Genomic DNA, 21,450 nt, shown 5'->3' with positions numbered 1-21,450 from the left:
ATTTTAGTATGTTTACGCTGGCTGGAGAAGGAGGGTGGTTGATTAGTTTTGTAGTGAGGTGTGTCCATACTGACTCTGGGAGATGAGCACTCTTGTAGACAATACAAGCAATGTATGAAATATATAACAGTTCCTGAATTCACAGACAAGCCCCCCGTTTCCCTTTTTTTGGTTTTTGGTTTTTTTGTTTGTTTGTTTTGTTTTGTGGTTTGTTTTTGTTTGGGTTTGGGGTTTTTTTGTTGTTGTTGTTGTTTTTTTGTGTGTGTGTGTTTGTTTTTTTGGTTTGGTTTGGTTTGGGTTTTTGTTTGTTTGGTTTTTTTGTTTGTTTTTTTAATTCTAAAGCTTTATTTCCTGAAATACAGACAAGAATTGTGTTTCCCACTACATTTGGCTTTTATCATGAGAATACCACTAGATGTGACTTTAAAAACTGAGTCCGAGTGGCAGTTCAATTATGTTTCAGTCTCACAAGACCTCTGAAGAACAGATGGAGACAGAAGCCGTCTTCGTGAAACCTAAATCCTATCACACAAGGATGAAGAACTAAGGCACCTATCAAATTTTCCTGCACGTAACTGAGATGTCTGAGTAAGAATAAGTTACATGGCAGTCGATCGTGCTAGATGCTAAACATTCATAGCTGCCACCTCCTTAATTACAGGTCCTCAGGACCATTTAGGAAATGCACCAGAGGCAGCAGGATCTGCACTGATTGTCTAATTGCTCATGATGTCTTTTTTCATAATGAAGATCTTGTGAATGACTAAAAATCTGTTGAGTAAAACCTTTTTGTGGAGGCAATTTTATAGACATTGTAACCTCTAAAGTAAAATGCGATTTATGGAGAAATTACACTGCCACTAACATGCATTAGGCTGGAAAATCAAGGAATCAGTAAGTTTGTAACATTGTTGCAGTATTAGAACTGCATTGCTCTTTAGTTAGAAGTGGAGGTGCAATTCCTGAGAACTGTCATGAAACTTACATCTTCAGATGGAATAGAAAGAAATATTCGTTGATGGTTTATGTGAGCTTCTGTTGTCCCTTCTTCTGCTTTCTTTCTTATTTTCTTCTTTGGCTGCCACCTGGCAAATGCCCCTGGACTAGGGGAATATGAATGAAGCTACTGCCAACACCACTTTTGCAGCAGTTGTTCATAGCATTTGTACATAAGGAGGCAGATTTCTGTCTGACAGACAAATGTATTCCAAACAACCAAACTCTTGGGAGCGAGGATGGAAGGTAGTAAAGTCTCTTAAACAGTAATTTTCTGTAATTCCTTCTCTAAGAGGATTTATTAATGATGTCAGAAAGTTCTTAGTGAGCAGAGTATGATATTCTAGGTTTTTTGTTATTAAGCCTTGTCATGAAGTAGGAAGATAGGCCAAATTAAAGTATATTATTTTATTTATTAGGGATTAGAGCAACAGCACACTGTAACTGGTTTAGTTCTTTTTGAGTAATGATTTAACACTGTCTGGAAAATTAAATACTCTAATATATAAGTGTGGACTTTTCTGGTGAACATAATGTCACCCAGTTCACTTCCTATTCAACTCAGCAACTCTGTAATTCAGAGTATGCCGTTTCAGTGTTCAAATGATGTTCTAAGTATTACTCAAACTTACTTTAGACAAGTCTGCACACCAAAGTTTCACAATACCCTATTCAGACATTTAGTTTTTAGTTTGAAATTTTCAGTAAAGTGGAAAAATAGCTAGGCACCTTGCTAGTCAGGTTAAGGAACAGTGGTAAAACAGATGCAGGTGAATCATATTTGACTCTTTTTGCTGCAGATATGTCCTTAACAAAAGTGCCTAGATTGTTTCCATTAACAACAAGTCTCTGTATCACTTCCTGAAACCTCAGAAAATGGAGCCCTAGTCCATAGGTCACTAACAGCAAGAATTAAAACAGAAGACAAGTAATGTGATCAACAGTTACATGTTTTGCTTAAGTTTCTCAGATGTAGTTCATCCTCCCACAGATGGGTTGAGTGAGTCTACCTAACAGGGGGACAGGTTGAGTCTGTCAGTGTTTCTTATTGCTGCTTCTTGAGCACTAGCCATGTGCTTATTCAGCAGGACTTTTTTTTTTTTTTTTTCCTCGAAAGTGATTTGATAAATACGAAAGAAAGAGAAAGCAGAATCTGTAGGTATTAGACAAATAAGTGTTTCAAATTTATTCTTAAATTCTAACAGCCTAAGCCCAAACTTGTATGAATAACTGTCAGGATATGTTCTTTTATACAGAGTGAACTAAATTGTGATGACTAATGTTGTTAAGGTTTACAATAAATAAATGACTGGACTTGGCTGCGGCTGAAACAATCCCCATACAAAGCCTGATCTTTCAGATCAGGCTGGAAGCAGACATTATTTCTTGAGATGCAGAAAAAGATTACACCATACCAGGAAATGCACAGTTCAACTTACAAATTTTAGTTGTCCAGGGATATTTATGTTAATGTCAGGACTATCTAACTTGTAAATCCCTGATGTATCACAAACTTTAAAACTACTATAAGTAGGTCTATCCTTCAATCTGATATTAAATACATCAGAAATAAGCTGACACAATTTCAGCATATACCATGTAAAAGTGTTGTAATTAATTTCTAGGTCCTATATTAAAAAAGAGGAAAAATGGTACATGGGTAACCCACCAATTTTATTTAATGCCACTGTATGGTATCTATGTCCATAGTGAATCTGAATAGATTTTTTTTTTTTTTTTTAATTACAAAGGAAGTTGAAAAAACAAATTTGTATTGGAAGTAGTACATAAAATTTGTTTCTGAACACCAGAAGCTACTAAAATTTGCAGGTCATTTAGTGTCTCACTGTCCCTAAGTCATATCAAAGTGCTAATTGAAAACTCCTGCAATATGATAGAAGGTAACTTAAGACTTCAATGTGAATCTCTTCATGAGTAAAAATAATAGTAATAAAAGAATTTTAAAAAACAGCCAAACAGAAAGAACAAACAAACAAAAAGCTGTAGGGTTGTTGTTATATTTCATTGCAGGGCTGATACATTCCTAAAGGATATGTGAAAGCAGCTAGCAGTAAATGCTTGAGGAACAGCAGTAAAATCTAGATGGTTACAGTATAATCTTCCTTGTAGGAGAATCTCCCCAATATCTTCTGGAGTTTTCTCTGTATGAGTACTCCACGACTCTTCTTATTCTTTGTATTGGTTACTCTAACAGGTCTGGTTTATTTATTTAATAAATATTAAATTTTAATAGAGCAGTACCTAATTTTTGGCTTCAGCAGTGTTTTTTGACACCCACTTCCACAGCTGAACTATCTGTAATATGCAGGATTTTTACCTTAGAATGTTTTAAGTGGTATTGTGACCTGTTAAAGGGTTACTTACTGTTTAATGTATTTATATTCAACTCTTGCTCATCATCTTTCCAACTAATCTATATTTTCAGAGCCTCTTTTCTTATGGAAAAATTTTGTGTTCATATAATTCCAGTTGCAGATCTCTCATTTCCTTCTCCTATTACAATGTGCCTTCTGATGCAAAGAGTAGACGAAAGCCCAGAGCTTCTGGTGAGGTCATGTGGTCTAGATGGATTACAATATTACTATTCTCACAGAAATATAATTTTGATAACATTTTCATTTTGACATTTCCTTTTCTGATGCAGTTTAACAGATTTGGTGACTGACTAATTTTGAGTTATGAGCATTCCATTTAATAGCTGGTAGTGTCTGTACTGGCAAGACTAGATATTCTGTGTTTATATGCTGTTGAAGTAGTTTTACTTCCATTACTATGTACTTTTTCTCTTGTTCCATGTCTGTCTGTTCTCTTTACTCTGAGAAAAGTTTACAAGGACACTATATTGAGTGAAGGCAACAGAGACGCAAGAGGTAAAATTTCAGTTTCACTGGAACTTTTGCATTTCTAAAATTAAAAAAAACAAAAAACCTTGAGATGAGGAGGCAGCTTCGTACAATTTTTAATAGAAAGAATGATTTTTTTCCTTTTTTCTTTCTTTTTTCTTTTTTCTTTTTTTTTTTTTTTTTTTTAAGATAATTAAATATAAAATGGTTTTAAGGTTTTAAATCCTCTTTTCTTCATGTTTCCTGGCTTGTTAAGACATTGAAAATCCTCCAGGCAAGCTTCCAGAATCTGGGCAACTACAGAAATTGGGGTTTTTGAAGCAGAAGGATGCAGATGCTTTCTATGAATATACTCAAAAAACTGTTTATTATATATTTTTATATTAGATATATGGTATGGGCACAAACATATATATGTGCATATTACTTACTATACTTAGCAAATAAGTTTTCCAAGAAGCAGCTGAATGCACAGTACTTTATTGTTTGCCCACATGAACCTGGCTTTCCTTTATTTATTTTAACTTTTTAACACTTCCAGTCAGTGCCTGGTTCTGTAGTAGCTTAGCTTTCGCAGGCTTTGGTACAAATTTCTGTTGAAGTTGTAAAAGCAAAATGACACAGCAGAGCAACAACAGCTGGGTCTAAGAATATCTTTCATCTCCCCCAGGGAGAATGAGATAAACTCTTGTTAACACCAGATGAAGTTATGTAGCTAGTGAAGAAAACTAAAAAGGAAGAAAGCAAAACTACTTATGTGGAATATAATTACCTTTAGATGGAGAATTCCCATTCATATGTTTTTTGTTCTAACAGACACATGTGAAGCAAAAAGCCAAATACAAATACAACTTAAAAATAGTTCCCTCTCAAGCTACATCTGTGTTACTTTAATATATCCTATAAATTACCTTGTGACTACAACTTAATTTGCAGTTGCTGGGCAGGGAACCATACCTGTATTTCAGTGTCCTTGTGAAACTTCATCTGGGGGCACCTTTTTTTCCCTAAACTCTTTCTAGATATGACTATGCACCTGTAGCCCTTGTTACTAGAACCAAACAAAAGCTTTTGAGCAGTTAGACAAGTCTTCAATGACTTTCTTTCCGCTTACTTTGTCAGGAATTATATTTGGCCTTCATTAGATTTGCTGTGAGGAGCCTCTCACCGGCAGAGAAAACACAGGGAGTTCATGCTCCAAGGGAAAGACTGCCAGGTTTTTAAGAGGTGAATTCTCTGCTTTTATAAATGACCATTTTAGATGTACAGAGCATAAGGTTGGCTGTCTGTCTGAACCTTTTATCCTTTCCAAAGGGGAATGCATGCCTATGGAACAGGGCATCAGGACTCATTGTTTTCCTTCATGGATTTTAATGTTTGCTTTTTGTTGTTGTTTTGCTTTGGGGCTTGATCTGTTTGTTTCATTGGTTGTTTTGTTTTTATTCCCAGTTAGAAACACTCTGGTCTCTTCAATTTATAGGTCTCTGTTCTGTCTGATAAACTGAAATGTTGCAATTTGTGAAACTCATAATTGCCTGTTAAATGTTGCAGATGGAGCAACTCTGCTGCTCAGATAGCTCTCATGTAAGGGATAATCACCATGTAGCACTATGAAAATGATGCACCTTTTTAACCTTAATTCATATGACATCAATAGGTGTGGATTTTTTCTGACATTTAGTTGGTTTTCCTAAGTGTGTGGAACATCTTTCAACTCCTAGGTAACCATCGAAAACATAATTTTTCCTTGCTTTTTCCTCCTCATACTCATAAAAAGGAAATGGAAAAGAATACCACCATGCAGTCATTATATGGGAAAAGCAGAGAAGTCAGCTGTTTTAAGCAACAAATTTGATCTGGTTTATATCATGTTTTGGAAGCCACACTGGATGTTTCAAATACAGACAAAATGTCATTCTCATATCCAGGGAAGCTGATAATCTCTATTACTCACAAGGGGCTTAAGTTTTTCTGTCATAGATCTTCCTGCTTACCTATAGCTACTAGAATATAAAAAAAAACGAAAAAAAAATTATTATACTGTTCATACTTACAGACTCCTAAACCCACCAAATATTAGTCTGCAAATCCATATAGAACATAAATAAAAATATGAAATAATACAGATAGTGTCTGTTAAAAACATAATCATATCATTGTATGACTGTCTTTTCCATGTGTGGATAAAGCATCTTTCTGTAAAATTTTGATGTGAAAAGCTATCCTTTTGAGATATCAGAAAATGGTTTTAGTGAGTGCCATGTGAGGTCCCTGATGTTCTCTTGGTTGTATCTATACATGGAATAGAATGGCCCAGGAATCCTTCCAGGTGGTGAAGTGGGACTAGCTGGCATGACAAGGCTGTGGTCCATAGTACTAACCTTTCCTGCTCCCTGGAGCAGAACCTGAGAGATCAAAATAAAAATACTAATCTGGAAAAATTCTTGGTCCAGGGCTTAGGTGGTCCATGGTAGCCTCCAAACTAAGGAGGCTTTACTCCTTTCTGTTCCACGAAAAGAAAAGGATGACACTCGTCTACTGGAGTATGTTTTATTTTGCTTGATTATTTGATTATATTGTAGTATGTTACAAAACCAGAAAATACAAAAGCTTTCCTAAGATGCAATTTGAGACCTAAGTCAAGAAAGAGAAAGACTTGGTGAGTTTCCTGTTTTTCTTTACTTAAAATTTCTTTTGTCTGCATTTAAGAGCAAATATATAAAAGGAAGTCAGTTGACTGGATTCAATGGTTAAAAATAGATTTAGCTTTACTAATCAGCTACTGAAGGAGAGCATCAAGAAAAAGTACTAGACTGATCTGCTTAGAAGGCTATCATTAGAGTATGTGAAAGAGAAGCACTCACCAAGCATCAAGTAAAACTTTCTTAGTTTCAGAACTGCTGTCTTGCATATAAATATGGCCCTGTAGAAACCCATAAATTATTACATAGTTTCATTAATTTGGTGACACACAAATTAGCTGTTAGAATAGCAATGAGGAAAGATGTACATTGTCCATTTCTAGTGTGGCATCATATTGGCCAAGCCAAAATGCTAACCTCCAATTTATGGAATTTATACATCCACAACAGCATGAGGTTTTTGATTATTATTATCTCTGGGGATACTTAAAACCCAGTGTAGCTGTCAATTTCTTTGAGATTTATTCTGCAACATGCTTTTCTTATGTCTGGTAGATTCACTAATAAGTGACATTTCAAACAGATAAAAATGAAATTAAGAATACATATAGAATTAATAGATCAGATGGGGAGTACAATCACTGAACATAACCCACACTGTATCTTCTCTTCCAGGTGTCTGGGTATTCAAGAGAAGTCAGTCTTACTGCCAGAAGTTTTAAGTGCCAGGCATAACTTAGGAAGTAAGTTAGGAAGGTAGGAAGTTAGGAAGGTAGCAAAGGAAGTAAGGAGGGAAGGGAAGGGAAGGGAAGGGAAGGGAAGGGAAGGGAAGGGAAGGGAAGGGAAGGGAAGGGAAGGGAAGGGAAGGGAAGGGAAGGGAAGGGAAGGGAAGGGAAGGGAAGGGAAGGGAAGGGAAGGGAAGGGAAGGGAAGGGAAGGGAAGGGAAGGGAAGGGAAGGGAAGGGAAGGGAAGGGAAGGGAAGGGAAGGGCGAGGAAGAAATAAGTTTTTTATAAAAGTTTATAGCTTTTAGCCTGGTACCATGGGATTTATCAAGTGCATCTTGAATTACTCAAAATATAGGTATAGGTAGGTAGGTATGTAGATAGATAGATAGATAGATAGATAGATAGATAGATAGATAGGTATGAGGAGCTGTTGTGTCTGTCTTAAAATAGATGTCTGAATCATGGAAGTATACTACCCCAGCTGACCAGTTTAAATAAAGAACTAGATCTTTGGACAGCTCAACACTAGTGAGAAAACTCCTTTTTTCTGTCAATGAATAATTCATGGCAAGCAATGTACTCTCAGTTTAACCTTCATTTGTGCTTATTTGTACTCTCCAGTAAGCTGCCACGTTTTGAAACACATAGCCTTTTCCTTTCAATTAGAGTTGTGAGTTGATAATTTTGTGTTAAAAACCAAGACAAGATCATGCTTCTGAATGTTCATGTAAAATGGTTACATTTTAATTCCTTTTCCCTGTACAATATTATAGAATTTTATAAAAATTCAAGTGGATTTTTTTAAACACTAGTGCTCTAGACTTGTAGTTCCTCTTCGAGAAAGATTTGGTAGCAGAATGAGTAATTTAGATTTACTTCTAGTTACTTTAGAAGTATGGGTGATATTCTACCAAGCAAGAGACTTATCTGTGTCTGACTCATTCAGGTAGTGGAGTGGTCCAACACCTGTGGGTGCCAAGTTTCCAGTGAAGATCATGTGGAAATGCACTCTAAGCTTTTGTAGTGAATTGTGCTGTTATACTGATGTAGATTCCCCAACTCAGATTTGTTTTCAGTAACACTTTCTGAGACTTGATTGCTTCACTGCTTCCAAAAAGGCAAAAAGCGTTACTGAAACATACTCACTTTTTAATATGTGCAATTGAAGTTTTGCTGTTGGTAGATTTTAGGTCTACACAAGATAAAGTTTAAAAAAAAACCATAAAAAAGTGATTTCATGTATAAGATTTGCTTAAATACATAAAATTAAGGGTATGTGTAAATTTTCAGGTTGTATATATAACTTTTATCTTCTTGAAACAGTGTTATATTTTGTGTTCTTGAAATACATACATAGCTGTCTTGAAATGGTGGTATTCCTATGTGTCTTCCAGACATCTTTCTTTAATGTTTTACTTTTGCGTTTGAGTCATATTCAGCAGAACTATCTTGTTCTTTTGTACAAGAAGATGAAAGTGAACATAACCTACAAAGTATCATTGCTCTCAAGGTGGTAAGCTGACACTTAACAGTAACTTTTTCTAGGAGCAGTCCCAGTTGTGAAATCTTTGTTGAAGGAGTATAGTTCTGTGTTGCTTTTCCTCGCAGAAACTGCTTCATTAGCAAAAGAAAAAAATTTTAGTCTTTTTAAAATTTTTAAATTTTTATTCTAGTCAAAAAGACTGACATACTTCACTTGTAAAGCATAGATACTGCTTAACTCTTCACTAAGTATTTATCCAATGTTTCTTTTTTAAACCACTGTAGAGTTAAGATAAACCTTACTTTTGCATCTGAGTCTACGTGGACCAGAAACAGTCCATTAGTAATGAATTTTCTAGTTTCTAATTGCATATCTGTCCAAATCAAATGAAAATAGGGGCAGATTAATGGCAGAGGGATGCGTTTTAAGTCCATCATAGATCAAAAACCTGGCTTTGCTATGTGAGGGAGGAATGCACTGTAGGGCCTCTCTCTAAGACATGCCTTATTTGCTCCTCATGGTATGGCTCATGCAGCAGCACCTCACGGTTTCAAAAGGTACCAAGAATTTGTGTCTTTTAAAAAGAAACATGGCAGAACAGCCTATCCTCCCATAAGGCCTTCTTTGCCATGTTACGTATGAAGAGTTTTGCACACTTGAGTCTGTGTTAGACTGTAGTAACTATTTATACTGTAATCACTGTGCAAATAAAGCATATTTATTCATATTTTAGACACCTTAATCCAGACAGCTAAATGTAAATACATATAGGAAGAGAGCACTCATGATATATGTTGTGTTTCTCCTCTGCCCTTTGGTTTGCATTTTTCCATTCCAAACTTTAAGTATTACAGTTTTCAGTTATTTTACTTACACAGTATACATATTTCATCTTTGATAAAGTCACTCCAGTCAAAAGGGAACATGGTGTTACCTAGAAATGAATGACAGCTTAATTCCCTGGTATTCTGCCAACACCCTACAAAGGAACACTTTAAAAATCATTCGCTATGTTGAGCAGTGAGTGGAGATACCTTCTGGCAGTTCAGAACTTTCCTTCTCATTCTCTGGCTTAATGCTTGTAATTGAAAGTTACCTCTTCTGTATTTATATCTGCGTTACTAGTTCTCCAGCCCACCCCATGGAAGTGATATAAGAATCTCTTGTTAATCTTTTCTGTCTTTCAGTCTTGTAGTATAGGATATGAGAGCATCAGCTACTGCTTTGTATGAACAGGGATGAGCTGTGTAACTCATGGTTTGACAAAACTAACTGTGTCAGCTGTTGCATGTTCAGTTTGCAATGTTAAACTCGAGTATCAGATTAGAGGGGCTTTCCCCTTTGTATTAAACACAAAATTACGGATTTATTTCTTCAGCTTTATATAGCAACACCATTAATAACCTGGCACCTCTTGTGTGTTTTCTGTCCTTTGATGTTCAAGTTCTTTTCAAGCAGCATGAAGTTCATTATCCCTGTTCTACAAATGAGGAAGCCGAAACTAAAATGTTCAAGAAACCTTTCTGTACTCTCAAGACAACATTTACCCTGAGCATGGGGCAGGACAGTCCTGCATCTTGTTCCCTAAGCCATGCTTTTTCAAATTAATTTTAATTTTCAAATTTTGCAAGGTAACACTGATTTAATTCAATTAGTTACTAATTTGAAGATGAGTAACTAAGATGCAGGCATCCTCAAAGTAGACTAAGGAAAGTAAGACTAAGGAAAATGTGGGGTCTCTCCTCTTACTTTTCCCTGGAAGCGTTCAAGGCCAGGTTGGATGGGACTTTGAGCCATGTGGTCTAATGGGAGGTGTCCCTGTCCATGCAGAGGGGTTGGAACTAGATGATCTTTATGTTGGAAAACGGTGAGGGAAAACTAAAGCAACCAATATGGTTGATAAACAAGCTTCAACTTTATTGCGCAGTACTTCTACTTATATAGTGTTTCTGTGACCACACCCCCGTCACCAAACATCAACATAGCGTTTTATTGGACACCCGGTGTGTTTACCTGTAGCACAGCGAATCCCTGGTGCAGGTAGCACAGGATTGTGGGCCGATCTAATTGGCCACTCAAACATGGGGTTGGGCACGGCAAAGGGGTCACACCCCCTACCTTTTGAGAACATTCGAGAGAATTCTACAACACTTTAAGGTCCCTCCAACCCAAACCTCTCTGTCATTCTATGATAAATGGCTGATTTTTAAAGTATTTTCATTACCTTAAAATGTTTTTTCCTTAGTTTCAATATGCAATCAACATTTGCCTTAACTGTGATGTCATACCAACAAGACCTCAGTTCTAGAGCCATATTCCTGCTGCCCTAAAACAGGATTCCAAAAAAGGAAAACAAATACAGTCTTTTTGAAATTACAGAATTGCTTGCACAGCTTACATGCTACAAATATCTGCTGCATGTCTCAAATAAATGTTTATATGTATATACTGTGTATATTATACATGCACATATGTTTATAAAAATGCAGTGTACAATAATTAATATGCTTTTTTTTTCTTTAACATACTTTAGATATATATATATGTACATAATTCACCTCTTGGAATTTTCATGAGAAAATGAATGTGCATGTTACTTGATCCTGTATGAAGACATGGGGCCTAAAATAAGTGCTGTGTCCTCTGCTATGCTCTCATATTTATTTAAATCTTAGATAAAACTGCTGTTAATATTAATGGCAGCACAACATGTCTTATGTATGAATTACTAGTTATTGCTGACTGCTAAAATTGTTCTAATAGTTTCCCTAGAAACTTGTCTAGACAAGATTTGTCCCTCCCAAACAGACTATGGAATTCCTGTACAAAAATCTTTTCCCACTAAGTAGAACTGAAAAATCACAGAAATTTAGTTTTCCACAGAGCTTTTGAGATGCCAATCCACATAAAAATCTACGGGATTTATTGATTGCTTATTGTTGGTTTTGGTTTTGGGTTTTTTTTTGTTTGGTTTGGTTTGGTTGTTTTTTGGTTTGGTTTGGTTTTTTGTTTGTTTCACCAAAGTCAGTGTTTGGACTATATATAAAACTAACATTTTCTAAAGGCCTGCAAGCTCTCCTTTCTACTGGTCTATTCCTTTTTACAGTAAGCCTGTGCTTCTAAGGTTGCTACCTGATTCACCTGTTTGGAATATGGTTGGAATACTGTAGTCTTCTTGTTGCTAATTAATATATACTTCACAATAGCACCAGGTCTGAGGTAGGCAGGCACTTGAAGGGCAATGACTTATTTCTAAGGAGATGATGGAGACCAGAAGAGAAAGCATGCTGTCAGTAGGTGATGGTATTTATCTCCACTGGTGAACTGCATCTCCAATTATCAGGCTGTTTTTTCTGTATCTGCATTGAAAAACACGACCTTAATTATCTAAGTAATTTTAACTACAATGTATTTCTATTCTATAGAAATATTTAGTATATACATATATGAAAGTATGTTTCTAGTTATATTTCTGTTAACTACAAGTAAGAACAAGCCACTTCTATGAGGCAAAGCAGTAGTCATTATATATACCCTTTCAGTATGGTACAGTGAAACCACTCAGTCAAAAGCTTTGTTTTCTTTCATTTTGTGTTCCTGCATTGATATGGGAATAATGTGGATATTTATCAATAATAAATAAATAATTAAGCAAACTTAAAAGTTTAAAATGGCCAGCTATTCTATAATAGCCCAGCACCTCTGTTTCATATGGTTTTTGTTTTTCTTCATGACCTATTCTGTCTGTTCAAGGATAAAAATGTTCCACAGCATGGTGCCTGATTTATGGCCATTTTTATAGACATGTGACCTGCACAGGGACAGACCCAGCTATTACTGGAGGTCCCATGACAATATGACCCTTTGAGCTAAATTTACCACAGATGCTTTTCCACAATTTGAGGTTAACTTTTATGATTGCACAAGACTCTTAGAAAATGTCCTGCATTAACCAGTAGGTGATATTTAAAGACAGGTGACAAAAAACAAGAAAGACAGAATGCTTAGCAGTGCTTATTAACATTCCTGCTGCTGCTGTTGTGGAGCACTTTCTATGCAGATGATTGGCACATCAAGCCTCCGGGGCAGTGTGGATCTTCAGTGTTGATACACAGTGTGGTTGCATCTTTCCTGTTTATAAACAGTTTAGTTGGTAATGTGTTCTATTGCAGTGTTATAAAATAAAGTACAAAGTTTTTAGAGAGCTTTATGTACTTTATCACCATTGCTGTTTGATTTGCTGACATTTTAATGAGCAGCCTGTTTATCATGTTTTCCTTCTATTTGCCAAATCTATATAAATTTTATAAATATAATTTTTAGTGCTTGCTTTCATTACTAATCTAGCTGCACTACTATCAAAAGTAATACACTGCAACACTTGTAAAGACTGTACAAGGGAGTGATTGTTACACATGTAATCACTTGTTGAGCATTTACTTTGCTTTTCCAGTTCAAAAGGAATGCTAACACAGTTCAGAGCAAATTCAAAATGTATTATTTAAACTGTATATTGACTATCTAGTTTTCTGTTTTGTTTTGGGTTTTGTCTTCTAATGCCGAAATTGCCAAATATGCTTACATTAATATGTCCTAAATGACACAACTCCGAAAGCTTTCATGGTAAGGTTTTGGCTGGAAATTGTAAATTCAAGTTTGTTTGTAATGAATAAACTATTAGTATAATAATTGTACCAGGAAAAGATCTAGATCTTTTTTTTTTTTTTGCACTACAGCAAAGAGGACGTCATGTTAGAGTTCTTCAACTGTAGTATTTTGTCCTTCAGTGATTTATAACAAAGCTGTCTGTATGTGTGTTTGACTTTAACAGTCAACAAGGAATTTTATCTTCACTTCCCCAAGTGTTTTGAATGACTTAAGATCTGGAATACTTTCTTTTTGTGAAATTAGACAATAGTACTTATTCACGGTGTCTAGGCAAGGTTTAGGAAAAAAAAGAAATGGAACTCCACAGAAGATAAATTTTCTAAGAGGTCTATAAGTGGAAATTCCCTGCAAACTCACTCATAGTACAGTACCTTACATCCTTACATTATTGTGCATCAGTATTGTTCCTTTAAAAAAAAAAAAAAAAAAAAAAAAAAAAAAAAGGAAAATAACAAGCATGACTGCATGACTGACCTTTATACCTGTTGTTATCAAGCTGAAAGAAAGAGATAGAGACTCTTTTCAGCTGCCTTTGTTGCCATGTGACCTGCAGGGAGAATAGATTTAAAATAGACTAGTTCCTCCCAGGGCAATTCAAGACAGAAGAGAGACGCACTGTCATTTCCTAACAGCACAGTGCTAGAGTAAATTCAATGTGAAAAAGAAAAGAGTTGCAGTGTGTTAGAAATCTTCCTGCAGAGCCTGGATTATTACAGGGGATGGATTTCAGTGGCTTAAAAAGCTGAGGATTTAAAACGATACTTTGAAATGGAGTACTTTGAAAACGAGCTTTGTACGGACAACTGATGTTTGACTGCTAGGAAAGCTGAAGGAATTTTTCAAAATGAGCATTGTTATGAAGCCAAGATCCCGATCTACCAGCTCCTTAAGGACTGCCGATGCTATGTGGTAAAGTGTTTGGTTTGTTTCTTTCAGACTGCCCAGCCTATTATGACACACAGACACATCCCAAGAAAGTCACAAGGGTTTAATTTTGAGTTGATAGATTTTGCATGGTTATTGAAGATGTTCAGCTACTGAGTTTCACAATTAAAACTGAGAGACAAAATTATTTAGCTTTTGTTTATACAATACTGTGTGTATCAGTTTTTAAATGAGAACCCATTGCATACTCTTTTTTAACCCATGGTATATGTTTTTCCCATTCAGTAGTTAGGTTCATTCCTTTCACTTAAAGCTATCTTCTAAAAATTCTCATTAGATTTAGTTCAGGTACAAAGTTGTAACATGAAGTTTGCAGTTCTGGAGGCTGGAGGGTAAAATGAAGTTACGGTTTGTATGAGCTATTTTGGGATGCTTGTATTTTTGCTGCATTAGTAGACTGGCTGGGAGAGATAAGTATCCTGGGAGGAGACAGACGTTAGAGTAGAATGCAGGACACTGTGTTGTGTTACGGCTTCATCTGTTTCCTCTCAGAGGAGAAGTAGTAGCGTGTAACAGTGATGTGTATATGTGATCTTCTTGCAGTTTTTTTTTTTTTCATTTAGTTGTCATAATATTCTGTAATATTCTGATTTTTCTTCTTTTTTTTCTTGTGTGAACTTTATGACTTGCATAGCTTAATAGGTATGCAAAATAAACTCGCTCTTCATTTCAGTGTTTCCCACAGGTTTTCCTTTCCCTCTGTTTTTAAAAAATCCACTATCATTTTAATGAACACGTAGTACAATAATTGTTCAGGTCTGTATTTAACTGGTACAAACCAATGTATTGTGAAATACACCCTTCATTTAGAAATAAATATATGATCTGTTAGTGTAAGATAGGCTAGTTACTACATACATTTGTCTGTGAGAAAATATATCAAGATAATTGAGCATTAGGATGTTAAAACTTTCTGTTTTAATAGTCTTGTTTCTGAGATAAAGCCTTCTCAGTAGTACATTAAAGCAGCTAGAATTTTTTTTCCTCCTGCCTTTTACTAAAACCATTTTGTATTAAAAGAAAATTAAATAACTACACTACTGGAGTAGTCCCAGTTGTTCTCAGAAACTGCTAAGGAAGGGTTTTGCTGAAATAACTTTTGTAATTTGTGGCTCTGTAGCTTTATTAAAATGCAATAAATAATAAAATATCCATGAATGCTGTGAATCAGAACATTCCTGGACAATATTCTAGAATGGATAAATAATGCTATAGACTTCTCAGTTAAGGCAGTGGGTTTGTCTTGTTACTCCTGAGAGGAAATAGCAGAGTAGTAAGGAAACTTATTGTAAGGTAAAACCTTGGCTGAGACGGCAGTACATGCATTTAAATGATAATGTGACTCCACTTCCTTGACTGTTTGCCACTGAACAGTAAAGCAGCAGTGTTCCACAGAAAATGTCATATTTCTGATGTGATAATTTTTCTTTTGTAATGAAGGAAAAGTTTGAGGAGGAACTGAACTAGATTTCTGGAAGTCTAAGAGAGGAACTGATGGCAAGGCAAAGAGGCAGTGGGGGTTGTTGAACAACAGCTTTTTAGTTCGAAAAGGCACAACGGATTAGATTTTAAAACTTCTTTGTTATTTCATAGAAGAGATAACTGTATTTCTGAGGCTATTAAGCCTCAGTAGTATTGTCAGCTTTTGCCACAATCCTTTCTTTGTGGTGTGTCTGGAGTTGACAGTTATCTGTTTACTTTGTGGGTTGGCCTTCCTCTGTCTTTATTTATTTTTTGTAACACATGCCAACTCAGGCTATCCTGCTTTTTGGAATTTAGGGTTGGGTGTTCTGTAAAGGCCACATCCTAGACTCCCCAGTCCCCCTTAGAGCTGAGGTTTTCAATAATTCATCTGTAGTAATCTGTATAACAATGCATCTGTTCTTACTTAATTTCAGAATTGAGTGAATTGCTTGTATGTTCAGTAGATTGGAAATTGCTGAAGGATATTGTTAAGCTTTACTTTCTCAGTCTATAACATATTTGCAGATCAGTGGAACAAAACTCATCTATTAGATATATTTTCATGATTGTATCCTTAATATTTAAATCACCCTAGGGATGCTAAATAGAAGCCTCACAGCAGTGTATAGAGGCAGAAGAGCTAGGACAGAAGAATGGGATAAGATCCAGCTGTGATGACCTGAGGTAGCTGCATTGTCTTCCTGACTTAAGGGTACCACAAAGTAGAACTGCCATGGGTATTACCCAGTCTTGGTACCCATATCTATAGGGTAAACTCTGGCTATATCACACTGCCCAGAGACTGGCCATCCCAAAACAGTTCAGTTCCTTGGTTATTCTGTTGTTGTTAACAAGCCTGCTGTCATTATAAAGGTGATTAATATATATAATAAATGCTATTGAATGAGTCATATATCTCTAGTTTATTGACCTAATGTCCTCATTTAAGCCAAGTCAGAACCAGTTTTCCTCTTAGTAACTTTACTTTTCAGTAAAGTCTTTTCAAATTAACTATGCTTTCTGAAGTTAACAGGAGGCTTTTCGGTATCTGATTCTAAGACTTGTAATGCTCAATGTTTATAGTTATAGCTAGAAAATGTTACACAGAAACAAGGTCACTGCTTGGTTATGCTAAACTTCTTACGCACCAGAACTGAAAGGTAGGAGTGGGGACATCTCTGTGACCCTCTTGAAGGGATGAGCAGGCTGGACGGGTGACCAAAATTGACCAAATGAAGTATTCCACCCCATACACATCATATGCAGTATAAAGCTGAGAGATGAGGGCAAAGCTTTTGTTCATGGACTTAGCATTCTTAGAGGACTCTGTCTGTACATCTGCCTTAGATCCCAGTTCTTGCCCTCCTGAATCCATGTGTTCCTGCCTCCCGCTCCCATTGCCCACTTACTCCAGGAGCCTAGTCTGGGACTTTTCCAGGGCTGCTATGCAGCTCAGGGAATAGTGCCCTATTGGTTTTGTATATATTATATTATTCCCTTTTTAATAATTACTGTTTCATTAAAGTGGTGTAGGCTAATTTTCAAACTCATAAGTCCAACTCCCTTATGCTCTTTTGTTTCCCCTCTGGGAAGGGAGAAGAGTTAATAGATAACATCTGTCATTTAACTGCTGGCCCAGAGTTAAACCTTGATATTTTCAGACTGGAAATCCCAGTGCTGGGGTATTCTTCAAAGGAGTCTTCGTCTACAAGGCAGAGAATAGTATTTAAATGGAACTGTGAATAACACTAGCAGCCTGCATGCCTTATTCCTGTACCTGATTAATGTTTTTTCCTCTCTGCGACTGTCTGTGGAAGGCAAGTGCCTGCTCTAATTGTTGGCCATATTACCTGTCCCCTGTTGTCATAGCTTATGAAACTACTCTTGCACAAAAGGGAATTGGGACCTCACATAGTTTTCAATTACACTTTCAATAGGTTAAAATATTGAGTACAGACCACTGAAAAAGATCAGCACTAGCTAGAGTCCCCAGACTCATGGGGATGCAAAAGTATCAAATACAATATGCAGAACTACAGGATTTTTGAATGCTAAACAAAGCCTGCAAGCTAGAGATGACTTTTCCTGCATGGATCATGACTTTGATGGAATTCATGGGTGACTTCATTTAGCAAAATAAGCTTTCATAAGCCGTATGGGCCTCAAGTCAAGACAAAAATAAAAATTTGAGGTAGTATATAATGAGGAAGCCTGTGTAGTCAGTGTTGCACTATTTTCTAGAGCGTGATATGTTAAACGTGTTTTTTACAAAATGAAATAGGAGCAAATGCCATTTTCTCTATGAAGTAAGGATTGAATTTGAGGTGATCAATTATTTTATATTTTAACAATATAAGACACGTCCTACTGGGCGTTAGCAATGATCTAGATAACCTAGTATTCTGCCTTCACTTGCTGCAACAGGAGAACATGAAAGCCTGACAAATTTCTGAAGCCTGTTCTTATCATACTGCCCAGCTACTGTTGTATTACGGTCATTACAGGATGTTGTAGTTGGGACGTTACCTTTCAGGTTCCCTTTAGAGTCCATGTAAGGACCTGTTGTCCTTGGATTTGACTAACCTCTTTCAAATTTGCTGATACTATCTTTCCCCATAGGCTTCTGACAACATTTCTGACAAAGCAGGAAAGCACTTTCTTTACTGTGCTTTTAAATGGTGTACTACTGGTTTCAAAACACTTGATTTTCCCTTGGTTCTGTCATTATGGCATTTGGTGAAAGATTCTGCATTTCCTTTAGGCACAGAGCTCAGTCTTAATCTCAGCCTCTTCCTGTTGAAACTGAGGAGTTATAGCTGCCTTAGGTTTTCCTAAGAAGGCTGCTGCCCCATTGCTGTGGTCATTTAGTTGCGAGTTTTGTGTCTCCTTCAACACCATAGTGGACTTGAAATAGAGACAAGACTATGCATGTTCAAGACATGAACACACCAAGGGTTTTTTTTTATACGGCGGTAAAATTGTGCCTGCATTTTTCCCAGTACTTTTGGTGATAATGCCTAATATGCTGTTAACTTTTTTTACTTCCATTTCAACCGGAGCCAGTGATTTTAGAGAATTTTTACTGTTTTTTCTTGCCAGTACCACTTTTTGGCATGGTCTCATATCTGCATTTTTTAGTAGCAGAAGTATTAGACTTGCCAATATAAAAACCAGTTACTATCACATGAAGGTTAGAACTGCTGTCTTGAAATAATGAATATTATTTTAAACAAAGAAAAATATTGAAAACCATCCCAAACAGAACAAAAGGCCAAGGCTAACTCCAGCAGAGAGAGGGCATTCTGTCAAAGACATTCTTTTTCAAGCTACAGCCAGTAAAATGTATCTAATATTCTTTTCCCACTTAATGGAATCATACAGTGTAGTTCTCTGTCACTCACCTTAGTGTACAAACAATCTACTCCCAATTTTCCTGAATCTTGTCTTTACAGCATAGTTTGTTTCACACTTTCTTGCTGTGCACATCTGTAGATTATCAGGTCATGGATAAAGCTCTGTTCAAATGTAACTGGACCAAGAAGATAGTGGAGTCAAGGCTCTTCAGTGTCTCTCCCTAGAATAACATAAAGAAGAGCGTGGCAATATTCATGGGGAGCCCACTTGACAGCTCTCGATCAATATTGAAGTGCCTTGATAGAAGTCCCTTTTATTTGCCTCCGTGGCTGAACTAGTTGGTTGCCCTTTTTTCCAAGATGAGGGGCATCTTTCTTCCAACATGATTTCCTAAGACACACAATACAGTGTGAGGGATAACAGGAAGGATTCAGCTGTCCTGAAGACAGATGTCTGCCATATCTGAACCAGTAACCAAGAAAATCCATGTCCTCTGGACATGATTTAAAAAATGTTTTCTACCTCAAGAGGAGATGTGCACTTGATATGGCTGATTCTATCAGTAAAAGCTCCACTAATCATGAATATAACCTACAAATGGAAACCAACTTGTATGTGAACTCCTGAAGTGTGCACATTTAACCACATTAATTCCTTCTAATGCAACTCACATAGCTTATGCTGAATACATTCCTTAATGCTTAGCAGTTGTGGCATTATGTTATAAGGAGAGTGCTCGAATAAAAAGAAGGAAAGTCCAGTACAGAATGTTCTGAAGCACAGCAGCAAGAATAAACCACATACATAGACCTAACATAATACTGAAAGAACCTTGTACTCAAAAGTGTGTTCAATAAACATACATGAAGTTAACAAGCAGCATCATTCTAATGGCAGCACATATGACTCTACTTTTTACTGTGATTCCCATCAGATTTCAGCTACTGTGGCTTTAGTTCAAACTAATATGCACTAGAGCAGATTTCTTAATCCGCATTACAAAGCATGTAATTTTTACTTACTGCTTTGTTTTTTTGCCACTTTTTTAGTTGTTGATGTTGTTGCTGTCATCAAGATGTGTTAATGTATGACTTAAATAGGTGCATGAAACAGCTGTAGTATGATATGATCATGTTTTTAAATATTTTTTCATTCATCAGAAATTATGAAATATTTTCAAACCAGATATGTTCAAAAGACTGAACAGTGCACAGCTCTAGAAGCTAGATGGCAGAAAAAATTTTGTTCATCTGATCTGTCATTTGAGGAGTCAGTAAGGACAGAGAAGAACTTGTGACATAAATTTGCTTCTAACCCATTTCCTTTGCTAGTTTTATAGCAGCACCTGATGGTGATACTTAACCGAATCTCAAGCAGTAAGCTGAAAATAATTTTCTTTGTAGACCTTTAAGAAAGACTTCTCCCCTTCTAAGAAAGTGTTTAGTGGTTTCATTCTTTGTTTCATTTTAACCATTTCAAATTATTATTCAAATAAGATGCTTGAATAAAAAAATCATGTCAGACTAGAAAAAAAGTATGTTTTATTAAAGAAGTTTTGATAATTCTGAAATTTATTCTTAAATTTCTCAATAATAATTTTGTGTGTGTGTGTGTGTGTGTTTAGTTTTGGTGAAATTAAATCATTCAGTTACCGACTTTCGAAGAAATTCCCATGTGTAATTATTTAAGACCCTATAAACAAAAAGCTCAATAATATGTAATCATAACAAGTCTCAAAGAAAGAACATAGATGCTCCATAGGCAGAGTGTAAGACTACTCATGGCAAAGATGTGCATGTTGGTGCCAGTTGTGGTGTCCTGGGGGGCTGGTGGGCAGATGCTGTCCAGAGGCCAGTTATCCCTCCTCCACAGTGACATGGCTGTGCTGCTTTTTGCACCCCAGTGCCTAACACTGCTTGGTGTCACACTGTATCTCATAACTGCTGCCAGCATCCACCCACCACAAATATGGGAGATTGCAGCAAGCACTTGTAGAAGATTCTTTCCAAGATGTATATGTAGAGAAAAAGCAGCCAGTTGCTGTTGTTGCTACAAAAGCTTCTTAGTTGTTGCTGCCTTGAGCTGTCCCCTACAAACGACCAGTTACAGATCATCGTCCTTCTTAAGGTTATATACATAATCATCTTTATTGTCTCAGAAATTTTCATATTTAATGGTTTAAAGCAGTGCTGTCATTTGACATTTGATTTTTCCTTGACTTAGCCAATATATCCCTAAGCTACCTAACTACCTGGGCCCCAACTCCATAGCTAGTTCACTTTTATTTTCCCCTTTTTTTCTTTTGTCC

General features: G+C 36.3%; 1 protein-coding gene across 4 annotated transcripts in view; it reads left to right on the top strand.

Moving 5' to 3' along the window:
• PDE4D (phosphodiesterase 4D) overlaps positions 1 to 21,450 on the top strand; it is a 273,758-nt gene that overhangs the window by 127,922 nt on the left and 124,386 nt on the right. The window contains exon 1 of one of the 4 annotated variants that reach the window (XM_030466914.1): positions 13,995 to 14,288. The exons of the other annotated variants lie outside the window; for them this stretch is intronic. Within the exon in view, the coding sequence (XP_030322774.1) occupies positions 14,224 to 14,288 (65 nt within the window). The 5' untranslated portion in view covers positions 13,995 to 14,223. Of the gene's footprint in view, positions 1 to 13,994; positions 14,289 to 21,450 lie in introns of those variants that run through there. 4 annotated transcript variants of the gene reach the window in all.

Source organism: Calypte anna, chromosome Z (assembly GCF_003957555.1).
Source record: "Calypte anna isolate BGI_N300 chromosome Z, bCalAnn1_v1.p, whole genome shotgun sequence".
NCBI lineage: Eukaryota > Metazoa > Chordata > Aves > Apodiformes > Trochilidae > Calypte > Calypte anna.
The sequence above is the reverse complement of the archived record's forward strand: the minus strand, read 5'-3'. Positions and strand labels throughout refer to the sequence as shown.